General features: G+C 45.7%; 1 protein-coding gene across 7 annotated transcripts in view; it reads right to left on the minus strand.

The window, feature by feature from the left end:
• The window catches only part of LOC137433592 (uncharacterized), a 377,223-nt gene that overhangs the window by 313,141 nt on the left and 43,262 nt on the right, over positions 1 to 20,820 (minus strand). For all 7 annotated transcript variants that reach the window (XM_078782386.1, XM_078782378.1, XM_078782406.1 and 4 more), the window contains 3 exons: positions 18,735 to 18,884; positions 16,652 to 16,780; positions 15,198 to 15,338 (listed from right to left, as the gene is read on the minus strand). In XM_078782386.1, the coding sequence (XP_078638512.1) occupies positions 15,198 to 15,338; positions 16,652 to 16,780; positions 18,735 to 18,884 (420 nt within the window). The remainder of the gene's footprint in view (positions 1 to 15,197; positions 15,339 to 16,651; positions 16,781 to 18,734; positions 18,885 to 20,820) is intronic.

A 20,820-nucleotide genomic window follows, 5' to 3' on the forward strand; every position in this document is an offset into this window, starting at 1 on the left:
GCGCCGTTACCTGTGCGACACGGGAGCACAGGTGAGTGTCATTCCCGCCGGCACGTCAGACAAGCACGCCGCGGGTGGGGGCCCCGCGCTGCTTGCCGCGAACGGGATGCCCATCCGTACGTACGGAAAACGCTGCCTCTCTCTGCGGTTTGGAGGGCAGGTTTTCCGATGGACGTTCGTCACCGCCGACGTGCCCATGGCACTGCTTGGCGCGGACTTCCTGTGCGCTAATGGGCTCCTGGTCGACGTCAAGCGCAGACGGCTTGTCCAGGCCGAGACGTTCAGCTCGCTCGCATGTGCGTTGCCCAGCTCAACGAGCGGCTTGCCAAGCGGCTTGCCGAACGATTCGGTTCCAGCCACGTTGGTCTGTACGCTTCCGGCAGCGGACGCATTCACCCGCCTCCTCGCCGGCTTCCCGGCCCTCACGCGGCCCACCTTCTCGGCGGGGGCCGTCAAGCACGGGGTGGCCCATCACATCCCCACCGTCGGGCCACCGGTCTACGCCCGGGCACGCCGCCTCGAGCCGACGAAGCTGGCGGTGGCAAAAGCGGGGTTCGCTACCCTGGAGCGACTCGGCATCGTTTGGCGCTCAGAGAGCGCTTGGGCGTCGCCGCTGCACATCGTGCCGAAGCCCGGCGGGGGATGGCGACCGTGCGGGGACTATCGCCGTCTCAATGACGCCACGACTCCCGACCGCTACCCCGTCCCCCACATTCAGGACTTTTCCGCCCGTTTGGCGGGCAGGTCCTTCTTCTCGAAGGTGGACCTCATACGCGGCTACCATCAGGTCCCCGTCAGGCCGGAGGACGTCCCGAAGACGGCGGTCATCACGCCATTCGGACTCTTCGAGTTCCTGCGCATGCCCTTCGGTCTGAAGAATGCGGCTCAGGCGTTCCAGCGACTGATGGACAGCGTCCTGCGCGACTTGGATTTTGTCTACGTCTACCTGGACGATATCCTCGTCGCCAGCGCGTCCCGCGAAGAGCACCTACGCCACCTCCGCACGCTCTTCGAACGCCTGGGCCAGCATGGCCTGATTGTGAACCCCGCAAAGTGCCGGTTCGGCGCCGATACAATCGATTTTCTGGGGCACCGTGTCACCAGGCACGGCGCCGTCCCCCTGCCGGCCAAGGTGGAGGCGGTGAAGGGGTTTCCGCGCCCCCGCACGATCAGAGGGCTGCAGGAGTTCCTGGGCATGGTGAACTTTTACCATCGGTTCCTGCCCCGTATCGCCCAGCTCCTGCGCCCCCTGCACGAAGCTCTCCGAGGTAAGCCGGGCAAAGGCGACGTTACCTGGACCGAGCAGATGGACACGGCGTTCACGGGCGCGAAGCTCGCCTTGGCTAACGCCACCATGCTCGCGCACCCGGCGCCCGATGCACCGATCGCCCTCACCACCGATGCCTCGGACTACGCGGTGGGCGCGGTGCACGAGCAATGGGTGCGTGGAGCTTGGCAACCGCTGGCGTTCTTTAGCCGGCAGCTTCGCCCGCCCGAACGCCGTTACAGTACCTTCGACCGCGAGTTGCTCGGACTTCACTTGGCGGTCAGGCACTTCCGCCATCTGCTCGAGGGCCGGGCGTTCACTGCCTTCGTCGACCACAAGCCGCTGATCTTCGCGATGGGCAAGGTCACCGAGCCGTGGTCGGCCCGGCAGCAGCGTCACCTCTCGGCCGTGTCGGAGTACACGACGGACATCCAGCACGTCGCGGGGAAGGACAACCCGGTGGCGGATTGCCTTTCCCGGGCCGTCGCCCACGCAGTCCACCTCGGCATCGACTATGCCCGGATGGCAGCGGACCAGGCCGCTGACCCCGACGTCCAGGCCTTGCGGACCGCCGTCACGCGCCTCCGCGTCACCAAGGTGCCGTTCGACGGCGCGGGCGCGGCTCTCTTGTGCGACGTCTCCCTCGGGCGTCCTCGCCCCATTGTGCCCGCGGGCTGGCAGCGCCAGGTGTTTGACGCCATCCACGGCCTGTCCCACCCGGGCGCGAGGGCCTCCCAAAGGCTGATCGCCGACAAGTTCGTCTGGCATGGCCTCCGGAAGGCCGTCCGCGGCTGGGCCAGGACGTGCCTCGCGTGCCAGCGCGCCAAGGTGCACCGGCACACCCAGGCCCCGTTGGCCCCGTTCACGGTGCCGGAACGCCGGTTTGACCACGTCCACGTGGACCTGGTGGGACCTCTGCCCCCCTCGCGGGGTTTCACCTACGTCCTCACCATGGTGGACCGCACCACCCGGTGGCCGGAGGCCGTGCCCTTGGCGTCGACAACGGCGGCCGATGTCGCGCAGGCTTTCATCGCTACCTGGGTCGCCCGGTTCGGCGCCCCCTCAGACATCTCATCCGACCGCGGCCCCCAGTTCACCTCGGAGCTCTGGGGGGCGGTTGCGCAGGGGCTCGGGGTCCGGCTGCACCGAACCACGGCCTACCACCCCCAGGCTAACGGCCTGTGTGAGCGATTTCACCGCTCATTGAAGGCCGCGCTCCGGGCCACCCTCCGCGACGGCGGCTGGGTCGACAGGCTCCCCTGGGTCCTGCTGGGCCTCCGGACAGCGCCCAAGGAGGACCTGCGCGCATCCGCGGCGGAGTTGGTCTTCGGGCAACCGCTGCGGGTGCCGGGCGAGTTCCTCCCCGACTCCACGGCACCATGGTCCGCGGCACAGCAGCGCTCCGCTCTGCAAGAGACCGCCCAGAGGTTCGCCCCGGTGCCAACGGCATGCCACGGGCACCCACCGACGCACGTCGTCCCGGAGCTTCGCACGGCGGAGTACGTCTTCGTCCGCCACGATGCCCATCGGACACCACTGCGGCCCCCGTACGACGGGCCTTTCCGCGTGCTGGAGACCGGGGCGAAGCACTTCACCCTGGACATCGGCGGTACTCCTGACCGCGTTTCGGTAGACCGCCTCAAGCCGGCCCACCTCGATGTGGACCATCCACCGCCAGTGGCCCGACCCCCACGTCGGGGCCGCCCTCCTGCGGGCGGACCCCCGGCACCGCCCAGCCCCGCCGCCACGGCGCCCACCGGTCCTGCACCCATCCCAGGGGCAGCCAGGGGCATCCCACCTGGTATCCCTGCACCCCGGACGCCGCCGATCGCCAGGAGGCGCTTCGGCCGGGTCATTCGTCTGCCCCGCAAACTGGCCCTCCAGGTGCGCGGGCATTCTGGGGGGGCGCGTGTGGCGGACACAAAAGCCCACTGGCGTGGTGACATCATTCCACGCACCGAGTGGGCGGTGGCCACGCCCGAGGGGTAGGCGTGGCCTCATGATATACCCCGGGCGACCAGCCCGGAGGAGTTTAGTGTTACAGTGTAGTCTTACAATAAAGACGTTTATATGTTACCGCTTGTCCGCTTCCTCCTTGCTCACAAGCAGCGCGCGTAACGCCGCGCTTTAGCATACCCTTTTCAGGAGACATTGTTGGGAAATATTAAAAATACATTTTGATTGAAAATAACACTGAATGGTTACACCAAAATGCTTTGCATGTTTATCCACAGTCATCCCCAAATGGCGCTCTATTCATTCAGTAAACCAGAAGAGTGTTGTTGCACCACAGACTGCAATCAACAGTCCGCTTTTTAGATATACACTGATGAATGATGATGTTGTGGCGGACACGATGGCTCGCTGGCGCGATGACATCATTCCGCGCACCAGGAGGGTGTCGGCCACGCCCGAGGGGTAGGTGTGGCCTCGGGATATACACGGGGCTCACAGCCCCGAGCACGGCAGTGCTATAGTTTGATCCTTTGAATAAAGACGCTTTTGATTACATACGTTGTTGCTTCCTTTATTGGCAAGACAAGTCGTGCGCATAGCACCGCACTACAATGTAGTTTATAGTCCTTTGGACCTCAATAACAGCTTTTCATTGGTGAACCAATTCAGTGGCTCAATATGCCAATTATGTTCATTGATGATTTTACATGAGTTGTTGTTTAAAATTGACCTTTGACCCTCTAATCTTTTGACATCAAAACAATAGCTTTCTAGGTTTTGATTGATGAACCAATTCAGTGACCCACTGTGCAAATTACGTTCAAATGTACTGCTATTCGGATATAAATTGACCTTTTGACCTATTAACCTCAACAAAAACATGTTTTGAGCATTTGACTACCTACCTCTACCAGGTGGTTACGTTTCATGAAGATCATTGTATAATTTCAACCTGAAGGCGATTGACATATAGACCGACAAACAAACAGACAGACAGAATAACAGACCAGACCAATCAATATACTTGCAAATCTTTGATTTCGCAAGTAATGATTCGAAAACCCATCTCCAATAATAAATCGCTCTCACAATTGCTCCTCCTTTCACAGTCACTATTCTGATAGTTTATACCCAGTGCAAATTCCATAACACAATCAACTCATATATCCATTCTAAACCTCATATGCCAGTTACTTTTGGAATTTTCACATCTGCTTTGGTCAAAGCACCAATAGAATTGTGCACTTTCCAGTTATCGTATGAATTTGTCGGGATAAGGGGGAGAGGAGGATGGTTATTTTTCATGTCACTGGACATTTCAACTACTACTTACATTATTATATCATAAACCTAAACAATCAAGTGACATTTTCCAGAATTGAATAAAAATAATCCCTTGTGCATGAAACATAATTGAAATAAACAAAACGTAATGATAATATCTCAATTCCCGAGTTGACTATACTAGGGCATGCCCGTACTATATATATGCCCGTACTATATATCTATCTAAAATTATATCCCCCCCCCTCTATTTACATGAAATGGTTTGGTTCATTCGCAACGCCAAAGCGAACGGCGAACGGCTTGCGAGTACAGTGACAATCCCCCCCCTCTATTTACATGAATGGTTTGGTCCATTCGCAACGACCACAGAACCCCCCCCTCTATTTACATGAAATGGTTCGGTCCAAAGCGAACGGCTTCCGGAGTTTGGTAAAGAAATCGCCATCGCGTACACAAACGCGCAGGAAAGCGAATGAATCGCAAATTCGTTTTTATTAGTTTTAAAACATCGTTTAACGCCAACATAGCGCCAACATAGTTTGCAAACGTGAAATAAATGAATACGCTCTCAAATGTGCCATCCGAGGCAGAGTGTGTCCGCCACGTTCGGCACACGCGCTAGTTCGCTGCTCTCTGATTGGTTGAATCGTTTTTTGGACATCGCTCGGTAAGTAATTGTCCGATTAATATGAAACCTTGAAAAGGCACATCCTCGGGTCCCCAGCAATATACCTGGCAAGTTTCAAGTATATCGGACCCGTGGTTGTCGAGAAACAGCGGTCACAGACACACAGACAGACACACACACACACAGAGATTACTGGAATTATAGATAGATACACTCATATTATCCTTGTGCTTCACGGGCAGGCATTCCATCAATGCATGTGTTCTCATTCAGAGAGGATGCTGCATCCTTCAGCGGGATGTTCCATCTGCTAGCATTTGTTGGCAAATGCTAAAGATTCCATAATACCTTTCAAAAAAGAAGAGGATGGATGACCTATTCTTTTTGAAAGGCACTGTGGAATTTTTAACATTTGTCCAACTGTCCAACTTTAAATTCCTGCCTTGATATATGGGAGACACAGCATCAGCGGAATAACCATACCTTTAGGAATGATGGAAACCTGCAACCAGCCTTTGCATATGGATAAATGAATGAATGAAAGAATGACAATACATAGTTCATTGGTCATTACAGTCAAAATTATATATCACCCAGATGCTCTCATTCACTTCCTGAATTTACTCTGATTATCTTCTGTAGATTAAAAAACTTAGTGAATGCTAAGTGATCTGAGTAAAAGTAGTTTACTTAGGGAATGCTAATGAATGCCACTAATTGTTCAGTGCAATGATTAGTATCCTGGAGCAAAAGGTAGTTTCTTCATGGAAACACAGCAGATCCAAAAAGTAACTGTGTAAAAGCAGTTGGTAACATTCTCAGATACAATATCGACTTGAAACCAAGGGGAGCGATCACAAGCAGATTGATTATGCCCTCCTGACCTCATTAAACCACAAAATGGCAACAGTAATTTGATGTCATCAACCATTTTTGAAAGTGAGATAACTTACGACTAATATTGCTCAAACATCCCAAATGATGCGTCATTTCACAAACTCACTTGACATCAACATCAATGCATATAGTGACATCAACATCAATGCATATAGTGACATCAACATCAATGCATATAGTGACATCAACATCAAGGCATATAGTGACATCAACATCAATGCATATAGTGACATCAACATCAATGTTTATGGTGACATCAAGATCAATGCATATAGTGACATCAACATCAATGCATATAGTGACATCAATGTCAATGCATATAGTGACATCAACATCAATGCTAAATAGTGACATCAACATCAATGCATATAGTGACATCAACATCAATGCTAAATAGTGACATCAACATCAATGCATATAGTGACATCAATGTCAATGCATATAGTGACATCAACATCAATGCTAAATAGTGACATCAACATCAATGCATATAGTGACATCAACATCAATGCTAAATAGTGACATCAACATCAATGTTTATGGTGACATCAAGATCAATGCTTATAGAGACATCAACATCAATGTTTATGGTGACATCAACATCAATGCTTATAGAGACATCAACATCAATGCATATAGTGACATCAACATCAATGCTAAATAGTGACATCAACATCAATGCATATAGTGACATCAACGTCAATGCATATAGTGACATCAACATCAATGCATATAGTGACATCAACATCAATGCTAAATAGTGACATCAACATCAATGCATATAGTGACATCAACATCAATGCTTATAGAGACATCAACATCAATGCATATAGTGACATCAACATCAATGCTTATAGAGACATCAACATCAATGCTTATAGAGACATCAACATCAATGCTAAATAGTGACAACATCAATGCTTATGGTGACATCAAGATCAATGCATATAGAGACATCAACATCAATGCTAAATAGTGACATCAACATCAATGTTTATGGTGACATCAAGATCAATGCTTATAGAGACATCAACATCAATGCTTATGGTGACATCAACATCAATGCTGATAGAGAAATCAACATCAATGCTTATAGAGACATCAACATCAATGCTTATGGTGACATCAACATCAATGCTTATAGAGACATCAACATCAATGCTTATGGTGACATCAACATCAATGCTTATAGAGACATCAACATCAATGCTTATGGTGACATCAACATCAATGCTTATGGTGACATCAACATCAATGCTTATAGAGACATCAACATCAATGCTTATGGTGACATCAACATCAATGCTTGTAGAGACATCAACATCAATGCTTATGGTGACATCAACATCAATGCTTATAGAGACATCAACATCAATGCTTATGGTGACATCAACATCAATGCTTATGGTGACATCAACATCAATGCTTATAGAGACATCAACATCAATGCTTATGGTGACATCAAGATCAATGTTTATGGTGACATCAACATCAATGTTTATGGTGACATCAACATCAATGTTTATGGTGACATCAAGATCAATGCTTATAGAGACATCAACATCAATGCTTATGGTGACATTAACATCAATGCTTATAGAGACATCAACATCAATGCTTATGGTGACATCAACATCAATGCTTATAGAGACATCAACATCAATGCTTATGGTGACATAAAGATCAATGTTTATGGTGACATCAACATCAATGTTTATGGAGTGTTAATGGCACGAGTTATGCGACACACAACCGCTTGGGCGTTAAATACCAGCGTGACTCGTGCGAGGTTCAGTCCCCGTTCTCACGGCTGCGTGTGTCGAAAGGTACTCGGGTCGTGACCGTTAACCCTACCACGCATAGCTGTGGGCTGGGTGGCTGGAATTGCTTAGCAATCCATTCACCACGAGTGTAGTGTGGGTGGTGGCCTTGTGGACTCGGAGCTCGAGGGGGAGCAGGGCTTAACCCCCCCTCAGTACGTCGTCGAGCTCGAGATCCGCAACAATATATATAAATATATATGTATATATATTGTTACGTGCTCCTCCCCCATCAACATCAATGTTTATGGTGACATCAAGATCAATGCTTATAGAGACATCAACATCAATGCTTATGGTGACATTAACATCAATGCTTATAGAGACATCAACATCAATGCTTATGGTGACATCAACATCAATGCTTATAGAGACATCAACATCAATGCTTATGGTGACATCAACATCAATGCTTATAGAGACATCAACATCAATGCATATGGTGACATCAAGATCAATGCTTATAGAGACATCAACATCAATGCTTATAGAGACATCAACATCAATGCATATGGTGACATCAACATCAATGCTTATGGTGACATCAACATCAATGCTTATGGTGACATCAAGATCAATGCTTATAGAGACATCAACATCAATGCATATGGTGACATCAACATCAATGCTTATGGTGACATCAACATCAATGCTTATAGAGACATCAACATCAATGCTTATAGAGACATCAACATCAATGCTTATGGTGACATCAACATCAATGCTTATGGTGACATCAACATCAATGCTTATGGTGACATCAACATCAATGCTTATGGTGACATCAAGATCAATGCTTATAGAGACATCAACATCAATGCTTATGGTGACATCAAGATCAATGCTTATAGCGACATCAACATCAATGCTTATGGTGACATCAAGATCAATGCTTATAGCGACATCAACATCAATGTTTATGGTGACATCAACATCAATGTTTATAGTGACATCAACATCAACGCTTATGGTGACATCAACATCAATGCTTATGGTGACATCAACATCAATGCTTATGGTGACATCAAGATCAATGCTTATAGCGACATCAACATCAATGTTTATGGTGACATCAACATCAATGTTTATAGTGACATCAACATCAATGCTTATGGTGACATCAACATCAATGCTTATGGTGACATCAACATCAATGCTTATAGAGACATCAACATCAATGCTTCTGGTGACATCAACATCAATGTAAGAGGTGTTGGGATTGTTTTTGCTTTTTCTGCAGACCAACCAACCATTAGTTATGGATGGTTTGCTTTTAGGAAAGAGGAGTGGGGAGGGATGGAGGGGAAATCGTTGTTGCCTTAATTTGTAATTCTGGCATCAAATTAGAGCAAAGGCATCCCTTGCAATGGAAACCATCTGTTTTATGTAACATTGGGAAATGTATAAACCCAATGCCAGTGGGACTTTTGTGGCGAATTATAGTAATTTTCTTCAATATCATCTTCAAGCCAGACTATGGTCAAAAACAACAAACAAGTGTCCAATAGAAGTAACGTAGAATATTTTATCGTCGCATCTTTTCAGACTGATGTCTTTTGAATTTCTTCATGTTTTGTAATGCATAGTTAAGTTGTCACGCCCCTGCCTTTTCAAATGCAAACTCTTTAGACTACTAGACAGCATGAATTAACTGAAAAAAGAAGCTTCCCGGGCAGAAGGGCAGAGCAAAAGAGACTTCAGGCTCAACTGCCTTGTTTTCATTTTGAATACTTTTAGGTCCCACACAGTCCCTAAACAGGTAGTGAATTTAGGGCTGCTTTCCATTGTATGTACATCTGCTTGTTCTGTCATGCCGTCATGACAGAAGTTGATATATTCACAGTCACTAAATGTCAGCTATTGAATGAAGAGTTACGGTTGACAAGAACCAAAGCTGCTACACAAAGGCATCTCGACATTGTCTGTGACAGCATCTGCTGTCTTCTATCAGAATTGTCTCTTTTGAGTAATTTTGAAAGTGAGTAAAAGAAAATACAACTAACACAACCTACCGTAGCATGCCAATGCTGAAAGAGTAAATTGAGCAAGGTCAAACCTTTATTTTGGATTTCATTTACTTTTTCAACTCACATGGATATATTTATGGTACAACTTATAAACCTTGATTCAGAGCAGTTATTGACATTCACAATAGTCTCGATTTTCCATTTCCCCCCTCTCATTTCAAGTCTCCATTTCCCCCCTCTCACCCCTCCTCCTCAAAGCGTCCTCCCTGCTTCTTCCCCCTTCCAACTCTCACCTCCATCTCCCCCAACCTTTTTCCTCGCTCCCCCCCCCCCCCCCCTTTAAATAACACCTCACTGTGCCTCACCCAATCACCATCAAACCTTTTGTCCGCCCCATCCTTCCCTTTCTCCTAGCTATTCTGAAATCTCTGACACACTTTGAACAGCTCTCCCTACCGCTTCCTCCTCTTCCACATCTTACCCTACCCCTCCCCCTCACCCCTGTTCTGTATCCGATGGTCCCCCTTACTCTTCATTAACGGTATGGACCTCAAACATCCGGAGCCTTCGCTCAAACTTAACTGATCTCTCCATACAGGTTGCTTCTGGCAAACCAGACTTGATCTGCTTAACAGAAACTTTCCTCCTTCATGATGTCTCTGATTCCTTAATATCTCTCCCGGGTTACTCCCTCCTCCGGTATGATAGACCTGAGCCTCGTCCTGGAGGTGGGATTGCTATCTTTATCAAAAACTCTCTTCCTCACTCGCCCTGCACTGCCCTCTCTCCACCTCACCCCCAGGAATACCTCTGGCAACGGCTCCCCTTCACTCCCACCTTTTGTTCATATGTGTTCTGTACCGTCCACCAAACAGTGATGACTCCATCTACATCTCGCTGTCTGATAATATGGACCAACTTCGATCTACTCATCCCAACTCTCTCTTCCTCATATGTGGTGATTTAAATTGTCACCATGCCAGTTGGCTAGGTGTGGGTACCTCTCTCACCAGCCATGGCTCCTCAGCAAAGGACTTCTGCGACTCACTGGGACTGACACAATCTGTCAATTTCCCACCCGGATCTCAGTCAACAGAGCATCTTCTCTTCTAGACTTGCTATGACTAACTTCCCTGCAAATGTCTGCTGCTCTTCTTCTGCTCCAATCGGATCATCTGATCATGTACTTGTTAAAGTGGACATATCTCTGACCATTATCAGAGAGGCTCCTCAGCGTCGACGAGTCTGGCATTTCACTGAGGCCAACTGGCACGGTTTTCAAGGAACCATAAATCATCTGGACTGGTCTCCCAACTCTACCGCCTCTGACATCAACTCATCCTGGTAATTCTTCCAAAGTAAATTGCTCTCTCTCATGCACAGATTTATCCCATCTCGTCTTCTGTTGTCATACCCTTCCTCCCGTCCATGGTACACGGAATCTTGTGGTGAGACAGTTGCCCAGAAACGACTTGCCTTCGCCTCCTGGAAAGCAAATCCAACGGAAGGAAATCTGATTTCCTTTCACAAACCCCGAAACAAGTGTGTGTCCACCCTCAGGAGAGCCAGGAAACAATATCTCTCCACTTTCAAGACTGAACTCTCAAACCTGTCTCCCTCTTCCAAATCCTGGTGGCATCTGGTCAAATCTGTTTCTGCTGTTTGTTCCCACTCCATCCCCTCCCTTACCTCAAATGGCTACACAGCTGACTCCGCACGTTAAAAAGCTGAATGCCTCAACTCTGTGTTCGCCTCAAAATCTTGTGTCCCAAACCCATCCCTCTCTGTACCCACCGTACCCAGTCATACCGAGCTGCTCCTGGCCTCTGTGTCCTTTCCTCCTGACAAGGTGGAGAAGTTTCTGTCAACCCTAGACTCTGATTCTGCAACTGGACCTGACGGCATCAGCCCATGGGTCCTAAAATCCTGCTCTGCCCCTCTTTCACTCCCTCTCTCTGTTCTCTTCACCCTCTCTTTTGCTCAAGGTCATCTGCCATCAGCTTGGAAATCAGCCAACATCACCGCTTTACACAAAAAGGTGCAAAAACATATCCTTGCAACTCCAGACCAATCAGCCTTCTCCAAATTATCAGCAAATTCATGGAATCCATCATTGCTTCGGATATCAAATCTTTCCTCTTCTCCAATGGCTTGATCTCTGATCATCAATTTGGTTTCAAACCAGGTCACTCTACTCTGGACATGCTGCTTCTGCTGTCTCAACAATGGATGGAGGTCCTCAATGCCAAACAGGAAATTAGAGCTGTCTCCCTTGACATACCACGTGCCTTCGATACGGTCTGCTCACCAAACTCTCCTCCTATGGTATCCAGGGAAATGTCCACGCAAGGCTTGCGGACTTCTTCTCCAGTCATAGTCAACGTGTGGCCCTGAATGGGTTTCTCTCATCTCCCCCTTCCTGTTCAGGCTGGAGTTCCCCAAGGCAGTGTTCTGGGCCCTGTGCTTTTTCTGGTCTTCATCAATGATTTATCTGACTCTCTTGAAAATCCTCTCTATCTCTTTGCTGATGACTCCACTCTCTGCCGCTCCATTCCTCATCCCTCAGATCGGCAGTCTGCAGCCTCCTCGCTCTCTGCAGCCTTGGACAAAATCACAGACTGGTCAAACAAGTGGAACATGTCTTTCAATCCTGACAAATCTCACACTCTTACTATGTCTCTCCGAAAAGACCGACTGGACAACCCTCCCATCCACTTTCTGAACAATCCTCTCCAATAAGTTCTGTCACTCAAGCTTTTGGGTCTCACTATCTGCTGTGATCTTTCCTGGGAAAACCACAATTCAAATCTGGCCTCCAAAGCCAGTCACCGACTGGGCATCCTCCGTCGTGCGAAGTCCGTCCTTGGCACACCTGAGCTCCTCGCCACATACAAGGCTTTCATCTGCAGCTCAATGGAATACTGCTCTCCCCTCTGGGCTGGTGCTCCTGCCTCACACCTGGCTCGGCTTCACGCTGTTGAAACCAAAGCTTTCAGAATCATTGGAACCTCCCGCGATGAAGCTAACTCCGAGGGCCTCTCACTTACTCACCACAGACAGGATGGTGGTCTTTCTGTCTCTACCGACTCCTCTCTGGCCTAGCCCCCCCAGCCCTGTCTGTGCTCTGACCCTCAAATATTCCTGCAGGTCGCATAAGATCCACCTGCAACCCTCTTATGGTTAAACTGCTAAAATCAAGACTCTCTGCTCACCTTCACTCCTTCATTCCTCTTTTCTCCCACCTCTGGAACAAACTCACTCACTCTCTTCAATCCCACTTTTCCCTCCAGGTCTTTAAAACAGCTGTTCACCACCATCTCTTATCTTCCCCCATCCAAAACCTTGATCTTTTCTACCCCTGCTAATTTCACCCCAGATCTACTTTTTCGAATTTTTTTGAAATAATACCAACTTTTTTCCTGGAAGTCCTTGTAGTATCCTTGTGTTTTGTACTTCTCCCACCCCCACCCCCTTCCCACGCCTCTTCCCCCCAAGCCCTCTCCCTCCCACAGATCTCCCGATTACACCTGCTCTCAAATGTTGTGTTTGTGTGCTACCCCTTCTCACCCCATCTTGTCTACCGCTCCCCTTATTATATAGCTCCCCTTATTATATACTTTGTGTGTCTGTTTTGATTTTTTGTGTGATGAATGTTAGCTCTTTCACCAACCTCGATCCTGTATACAAAAAAAACAAGCTTTACGCCTAGGTCCCCCCTCGGTGAAGTGATGCGAGTTGACAAAGTGGAAGACGCAAGGCGGCCATCTTGGATTTTGATGTGGCTCAATAGCGTTCTCCCTTATGCATAGATACACCGACACACTAGATTAGAAGTTGGTACTTCGCTTATTTTTCAAGATATTTCGCTCACAAGGTTCAGACATATATATGGTGGCGGCCATCTTGGATTTTGACGTGGCGACCCAATTTTCAATAGCGTTCTTCCTTATGCTGAGATACACCCACACACCAAATTAGAAGTTGGTACTTTGCTTATTTTTCAAGATATTCATCTCAAGGTACAGACATACATGGCGGTGGCCATCTTGGATTTTGACGTGGCAACCCAATTTTAAACAGCTTTCTTGCTTGAGCCTAGATACACCCACACACCAGATTAGAAGTTGGTACTTCGCTTATTTTTCAAGATATTTCGCTCACAAGGTTCAGACATATATATGGTGGCAGCCATCTTGTATTTTGACGTGGCGATCCAATTTTCAATAGCGTTCTTCCTTATGCCGAGATACACCCACACACCAGATTAGAAGTTGGTACTTCGCTTATTTTTCAAGATATTTCGCTCACAAGGTTCAGACATACATGGCGGTGGCCATCTTGGATTTTGACGTGGCGAGCCAATTTTAAACAGCCTTCTTCCTTGTGCCTAGCTACACCCACACACCAGATTAGAAGTTGGTACTTCGCTTATTTTTCAAGATATTCAGCTCACAAGGTTCAGACATACATGGCATCAGACATACATGGCGGCGGCCATCTTGGATTTTGACGTGGGTTGCACCCACACACCAAATTCGAATGCGGTCCTTCGCTTACGCACGCATGCACGCCCGCACGCAAGCCCGCACGGACGGACGGACACACGGACGGAGGGGAAAACCATAGTCCCCCTTTCGCTCCGCGGTGCGACGGGGGACAAAAAAAAAAAAAATAGACTTTAACATGCTACTGCTCTTGCAAAATATAATTTAAAATATTCTGTGTCTACACAAATGTCCATGCAGAAACTACTGAAACCGTGCATCAAAAAATGTCCCTGGATATCCAATGGATACCAGCAAAGTATTTACTCACTCAAACACCAAGCTGTTCACATTCCTTTTCTCAAATACAAATCACCAAACCCTTAAACCCTAAAACTGAAGCCTGCAATTTCTCTCATATTCGTTTACCATTTCCAGGGTGTTGAAACGTTCTTCCTGCACTGACACACGCCACTTGGAGTACATGAAATATGCAGGATTATAAAGAATTGAAATTTTAGTATATTGCTGCCAAAGAAAATGATAGGTTACATCGAGCATAGGCCAAATGCGACATGTGGGAATGCTTAACACAAGCATTAACACAAGCAAAGAGTGGTCTCCAATGTACACATTATGCGGTATGAAGAACTTGTCCAAACTATTTTCAAGGGATGTTGAAAAACATCTATCTCCATGGTATCAAAATCAAGTGAACATTGAAATAACAACTATTCACTGTATCTTTATCAAAAGATGGCTTTTTCATTTGTGCAGTATTATCATCAGATGGAGGCATTTTATTGGCAGAGGAAGTGTAATTCACAGTTAATACAACATGTTTATTCAGGGGTAAAAATTGTTATGTGAATAATAGCACAAGACTCTCACCTTTCATAGTTTGAGAATTACATGCCCATTCTCCTATACCTTGGCCATGGCACACACACAGGTGCGGTGTTCCTTTCAGAACCCCTGTCCAGGATTCTCCTATTTGGTAGTACTTTTGTGTGTTCTTGTCCCGGCATTGGTCTGGTTGGAAAGAAAAGAAAGATGCTTGGGAGTTTGGTCCGAGATTAGCAAGAACTCCAAACATATTTATCACTTAGAAAGGTTTTAAATCAATCTACCATTGATCAATCTATTATTTTTTAATCCATCTACCATAGCAGTAAAAATGCTAAAATCAATCTACCATTTTTTATTTGCTTTAGTTCCTCACTAGATTGCATTTGTAATTATATTTACACAATAAGCATGCAATTGGTGCAATCGTTTAGTTTAAAGGAAATAAACAAGTGAGCTGCATAAAAATCCAAGGGAATGGCAGGAATTGCAAGTGTTTCCTCTTCTCCTTCAAGTCTCGTGCCTCAAATCCATCTGTATGGAAATGCTGTGATTGTCTTCATCTGGAAACAATTACAGCACAACCTCAAGCGATGGTTTGTTCTTCATGTAAGTAGTCCCGTGTCTACTTTTAACAAACAGGTAGCAAATGCAAAGCACATGGTTGGCATCGGTTGCTGGTGCAGAAAGAAAAATGGCAAGATAAATGGAAGGAAGATGAAATTTAAATCTGTCCACTACCCAAAAGAGGCAGTGTGGAATTGGTTACATATATTTGAAAAGTTTACCATCGACATCCATATTTGATAGCTATTTCATGCCTAATGCCTGGATCAATTATTTATTTATTATTATAATTTTTTAAATCAACAATTTTCTTTTTTAATTTTTTTATTTGTTAATTTCTTTTTTATCAAAATTTGCCAAACGTAAATAGCATGATCGATTAGTGTGGTTATACAGGGTGGGCCATAAGTAGCCATACATAGGGTTTTTTTAAGTGGTTGCAGACGTACAGCCACAGATGAAGATACAACGGACAGAATACTAACAACGCTTACACAGAGTCCCCTAAAAAGTACACGACGGTTGTCTGCAGAAAGCGGTGTCAGCAGATCGAGTATCAGGTGCATTTTGAAAGCAAACAAATGGCATCCATACAAATTGCATATGGCGCAGCATCTGAGTGAAGACGACTCGGATAGACGGATGGAATTTTGTGAATGGGTATTAAGCAAATTGAACGATGACGCAAACTTCTCATCTGGGATCTTGTTTACCGATGAAGCCAATTTTTACGCCAATGGAGAGGTTAATCGGCAAAATTTACGTTATTGGAGTAATTTCATAAAAGTGTTTATTTTCCCTATGTATGGTTACTTTTGGCCCACCCTGTATAGTGGACAAATAAAAAGGATCAAAGTAGAAGCAAAAAAGCAAATAATTTACTGCTTTTTAATAGCAACAGGCAACTATTTGGCAAATCTTTGATGACCTACCCATGGCATCACACTTCCAACGACCACGACCCTGTCCCAGACAGGTACAATTCATCATGTGACCCTCTTCGTGGTGCTTGAAAAAGCTCTGGTTCACATTATAGGTCTTTTCATCTATCACGCATTGGCCTGTGGGGTAGATAGTGGGAAAACGTCGTATTTTCTTGTATGCAACAACTGGTTCACTTCTTGTATGCAACAACAGGTTCACACAACTACCCTGTTTCCCTTCACCCATTTCCAAATATATATATATGCACAAGTATATGTATATATATATATATATATATATATATATATATATATATATATATATATATATATATATGTATAATTATATATATTATCCACCTATCCCTTTGAAACATTCAACCAGAGCATAAATGAAACAACCCACATGTTTTGATTCATTCATGGACTCATCAATTCACTTTGCAGTAATGTCAGTAAAAAAAATAATTAATTTGCCATTATATTAACTGTGTAGTTTTTTTAGCATGACGTATGACTGATGTGCAGTAACTCATAGTGCAAATAGGAAAAACCCCCATATTTTGGATCAATCGATCATGGAAAGGAATATAAGGGACATTTCACAAGAGTGAGTAAGAGAATGAAAAGAAAGGGTATCACAAGTCTGGACTAACTGCTCCAGATGGGTTGTAAATGATGAGAAAAAAGAAAACAGGAGAAAATTCCCCGATGAGGAAAGGCACAGCAATCTGTTTCTACTTCTATAAGCAAAGTCATTTTCAAGTTGATTGTTCAGGTGTTTCTAGTTATAGGGAGTCAAAGAGAGAGAAAGCACGATATCCACAGGGGAAAGGGAGGGAGTACAGCCAAGAAAGTAAATGGCAGAGACACTGGAGGAAAAAGAAAGTGAAATCTCTGCATTGAATTACTGTATGAAAAATAAGTTTAAGATATTCACCTTGTAAAAATTAGAAAACTGAGATTAATGGTGGGAAAATAAAACTACAAGTCAATGCTTAAGAGGGCATGGAAAATTTAAGAGGCATATTTTTAAATGAAGGATAGAAAAAGAGTGAGCTAAGGGAATGGAGAGAAATAAACCGAAAAACATTTCAGGGAAGAACATTTAATTTGGTAACAGCGAGGAATTAAAAATGTCAGGCTTCGCATTTCAATGTTGCAATGCAGGAAAAAGAGAACAGACTTGGTTATATTTTGCAGACACTCCTGGCATCCCACCGTCGTCCCCTCTCGACCCCCCTTCCCACCACCACCCCACCCCTCCGACCTCCCAGGAATAAAAGTTAGCTCACATTTTCCAACTTCAGAGAAGAGGGAAACAGAATAGAGCATTATAAACTCACACATTTTGTTCCATCACAGTATAATTACAAGAAGGAGATTTTATTTGTCAAATTTTGACTACTATAGGTTCCTGTCTTGTATTTCTCACATCCAACAAATTATTTCAAATTGCTTCAAAGCTTCCTTGGATACTTTTGTGCAAATAACAGTGCTTGCAAGATTGCTTCATTCACCAACATCTCTCTCTATTAAAAAGTGTAGGTGAACAGTACATGTTGTAATTCATTGACAATTAAGAAAATAAATGCTTCATGAGATATATTGCAAATAAATTTTGGAGTAAGATGATTCCTACAAAATGTGTTGTTCAAGACAGAGCTTTCATCCTTTTTAAAACCACAGGCAAGCCCCTGAGAGACAGAGATAACAGGATGCATTCTTCACCAATAAAATATTTCCGTTCTTTTTTTTTTTTGTATACAAGATCGAGGCTTGTGTAAGAGCTAACATTGATCACAAAAAGACAAACTGACACATAAAACATATGATAAAGGGAGCGGGAGAACAAGATGGAGAGCAGGGACATCGTGAGATAAATGGGAGGGAGAGGGCTTGGGGGGAGGAGGCATGGGAAGAGGGGGGGGGGGGGGGAGGGGAGGTGGGAGAGGTAAAAAAAAAATCGTAGACACTGCTAGGACTTCCAGGAAAGAAGTCGGTATTTCATCTGTGGTGAATTACCAGGGGTAGAAAAGATCAAGCTTTTTGTTTTGAATCTGGGATGATGACGGCATGGCATGGTGCTCACCAAGAATCCGAGAGTAAGGCATACAGTTCCACTCGCCACGACCGTTTCCATTGCATGTGCAGAGCTCGGTATTTCCCAGCTCGTCCAACGCATCCCAATGGTCCCCAACACGCCGTTGCTTTCCTCCCACAGTGCACATTTCCTCATCAGCTGTAATGCCATGAGGGTGGGAGGTGGAGTGGTGATCATCAAGTAACTTTCTTCCTTTTTTCCTACAACAAGCAAGCACAACCATGAATCCGAACTTTCTTCTTTTTTTCCTTCAACCCTTCCAGTCCAAATCCTGCATGGTCCTGTTTGAAATTAACCATAAAAAGCAGGGTTGCATTGGCCCGGGTTAGCAAAACCCTTTTCTCCAATCAAGAGTAAAGAAAGCAATGTTAAGCCATCCATTTTGATTCTTAATTGGATGGAAAACGTTAGTTTTCTCAGTCAGTTGAGCCAGCCTGATCTAGTTAGTGTATTAAATGAATGACCTTCCCACCAAGGAAGACACATACAATTTTGCACCTCAAACATAATTATTTTGATTGACATAAACGATCTAAATTCATAAATTATATATTCCTGTCAAGTCTCTTCAAATAAGATTTTCCCTTTAAAAGCACTCTAAATATCAATAAATAACACAGATGAATTTTAAGTCACAGATCAATAACTACATACAATGGTCATGTCTAGTTCACACCCACAGTGTACTGTGACCCAGCACTGTCTCTTTCATCTCACCATTCAGGTACCAATGTATCTCCCGGTTCTGCCGAGAAATCCGTTTTTATCTTTTCATCCTTTTTTCGATTAGACTTAATTCCTCCGGATTTCTATCTGATTATGGTTGTTTCCCCTTGTGGGTGTCATATTTCCAACCGCTTGAGTGCTTCAGATGTTTTTTTTGTCAATTGTGTAACATTTTTTCCTTCTGGGTTTCATGTGTTACACGGTTTGTAACCTTGCTTCCCAGTCGTTTGGAAAATTATTTTATAAAGGTTGTGCTTCTTGGCTCAGACAAAACATTTTGAGTTTCAAAATTCTGTCTGACTGCCTGAGTTTAGCCGAAACAGTGTTTTTTCCTAGTTGTCATTTCACTTTTTTTTTCTTTTTGGCATTTCACTAATTGACATTTACCAACATTGATAAGGTAACCATGAATCCTAAACCAACTCTCAGTCCCTCCTTGATGAGCCAGTTGGGGTGGCTCTTTGCTTCGGCATCACGCAACAGGTGGTAGTGCCCCCACCATCACAGTCTGCTTCGGGCCTGCTGTTGGGGGTGTTCCCCCAATCTCAACAGCAGGACCAAGCACAATTCTAACTTACAAGTGGTTTTACCCTGGCTTTCATGGACCCTTCTTCTTCAAAAGGGTCTTCTGCGGAGACCGAACCTCACTGTGTACAGCCATTTTGACTGTGGGACTGACTCTTCTTGACCAGTGGGTAGCCACCTGGTTTCCAGGCCAGGCTGGCCCCAGCCTGAAGAAGAGGAAGATTCAAGTGGGAATGATGGTGTCGCCCCAGGGTGTAGACCCTCTCTTCCAGTTGTTTATGTAGATGCTGCATTGAACATCTTGGGAGAGTCTGGTTCCTCATCTTCCCTCTCAACAGCCTTCTGCTTTGAACAGCAAGCACAAAAGTAAGGCCCCGGCAGCTGTCAGCGCCACACCTGCTGAGGTAGCACTAACTCTTTTAGGGAGCAGAGACAGCAAGGCCATATATCTTGCTGATTCTCTTTTTACTTGTTCCTACTCTCCAGAGGAATCTGCTTCGTTTTCTGCTGAGGCAGATCTCAGAGCGGCAGAGCAGGTGGTAGCAGCCTTGTTATGCCGTTATCTCCCTCAAGTAGCACCACAGACAACAGAAGCAGAGTTTTCTCGCCCCATGATTTGTCAAGAATCACCAGGACCTTCAGTCAATCAGGATGTCTGGGGGAAGCTGACTTTGTATTCGTTATGAATGACTCACTTTGCACTGAGCATCTGTGCAAACTGGGCACTCCCAGTATGAAACATACTTTTCGCTTCATCCTGGAAGATTATGACAATTGTTTTTGCCATTCCCAAACCTGCCTCAGAACTAGAACATTTGGCTGA

The sequence above is a fragment of the Myxine glutinosa genome, chromosome 1, assembly GCF_964187855.1.
Source record: "Myxine glutinosa chromosome 1, kmMyxGlut1.1, whole genome shotgun sequence".
In the NCBI taxonomy this organism is placed as follows: domain Eukaryota; kingdom Metazoa; phylum Chordata; class Myxini; order Myxiniformes; family Myxinidae; genus Myxine; species Myxine glutinosa.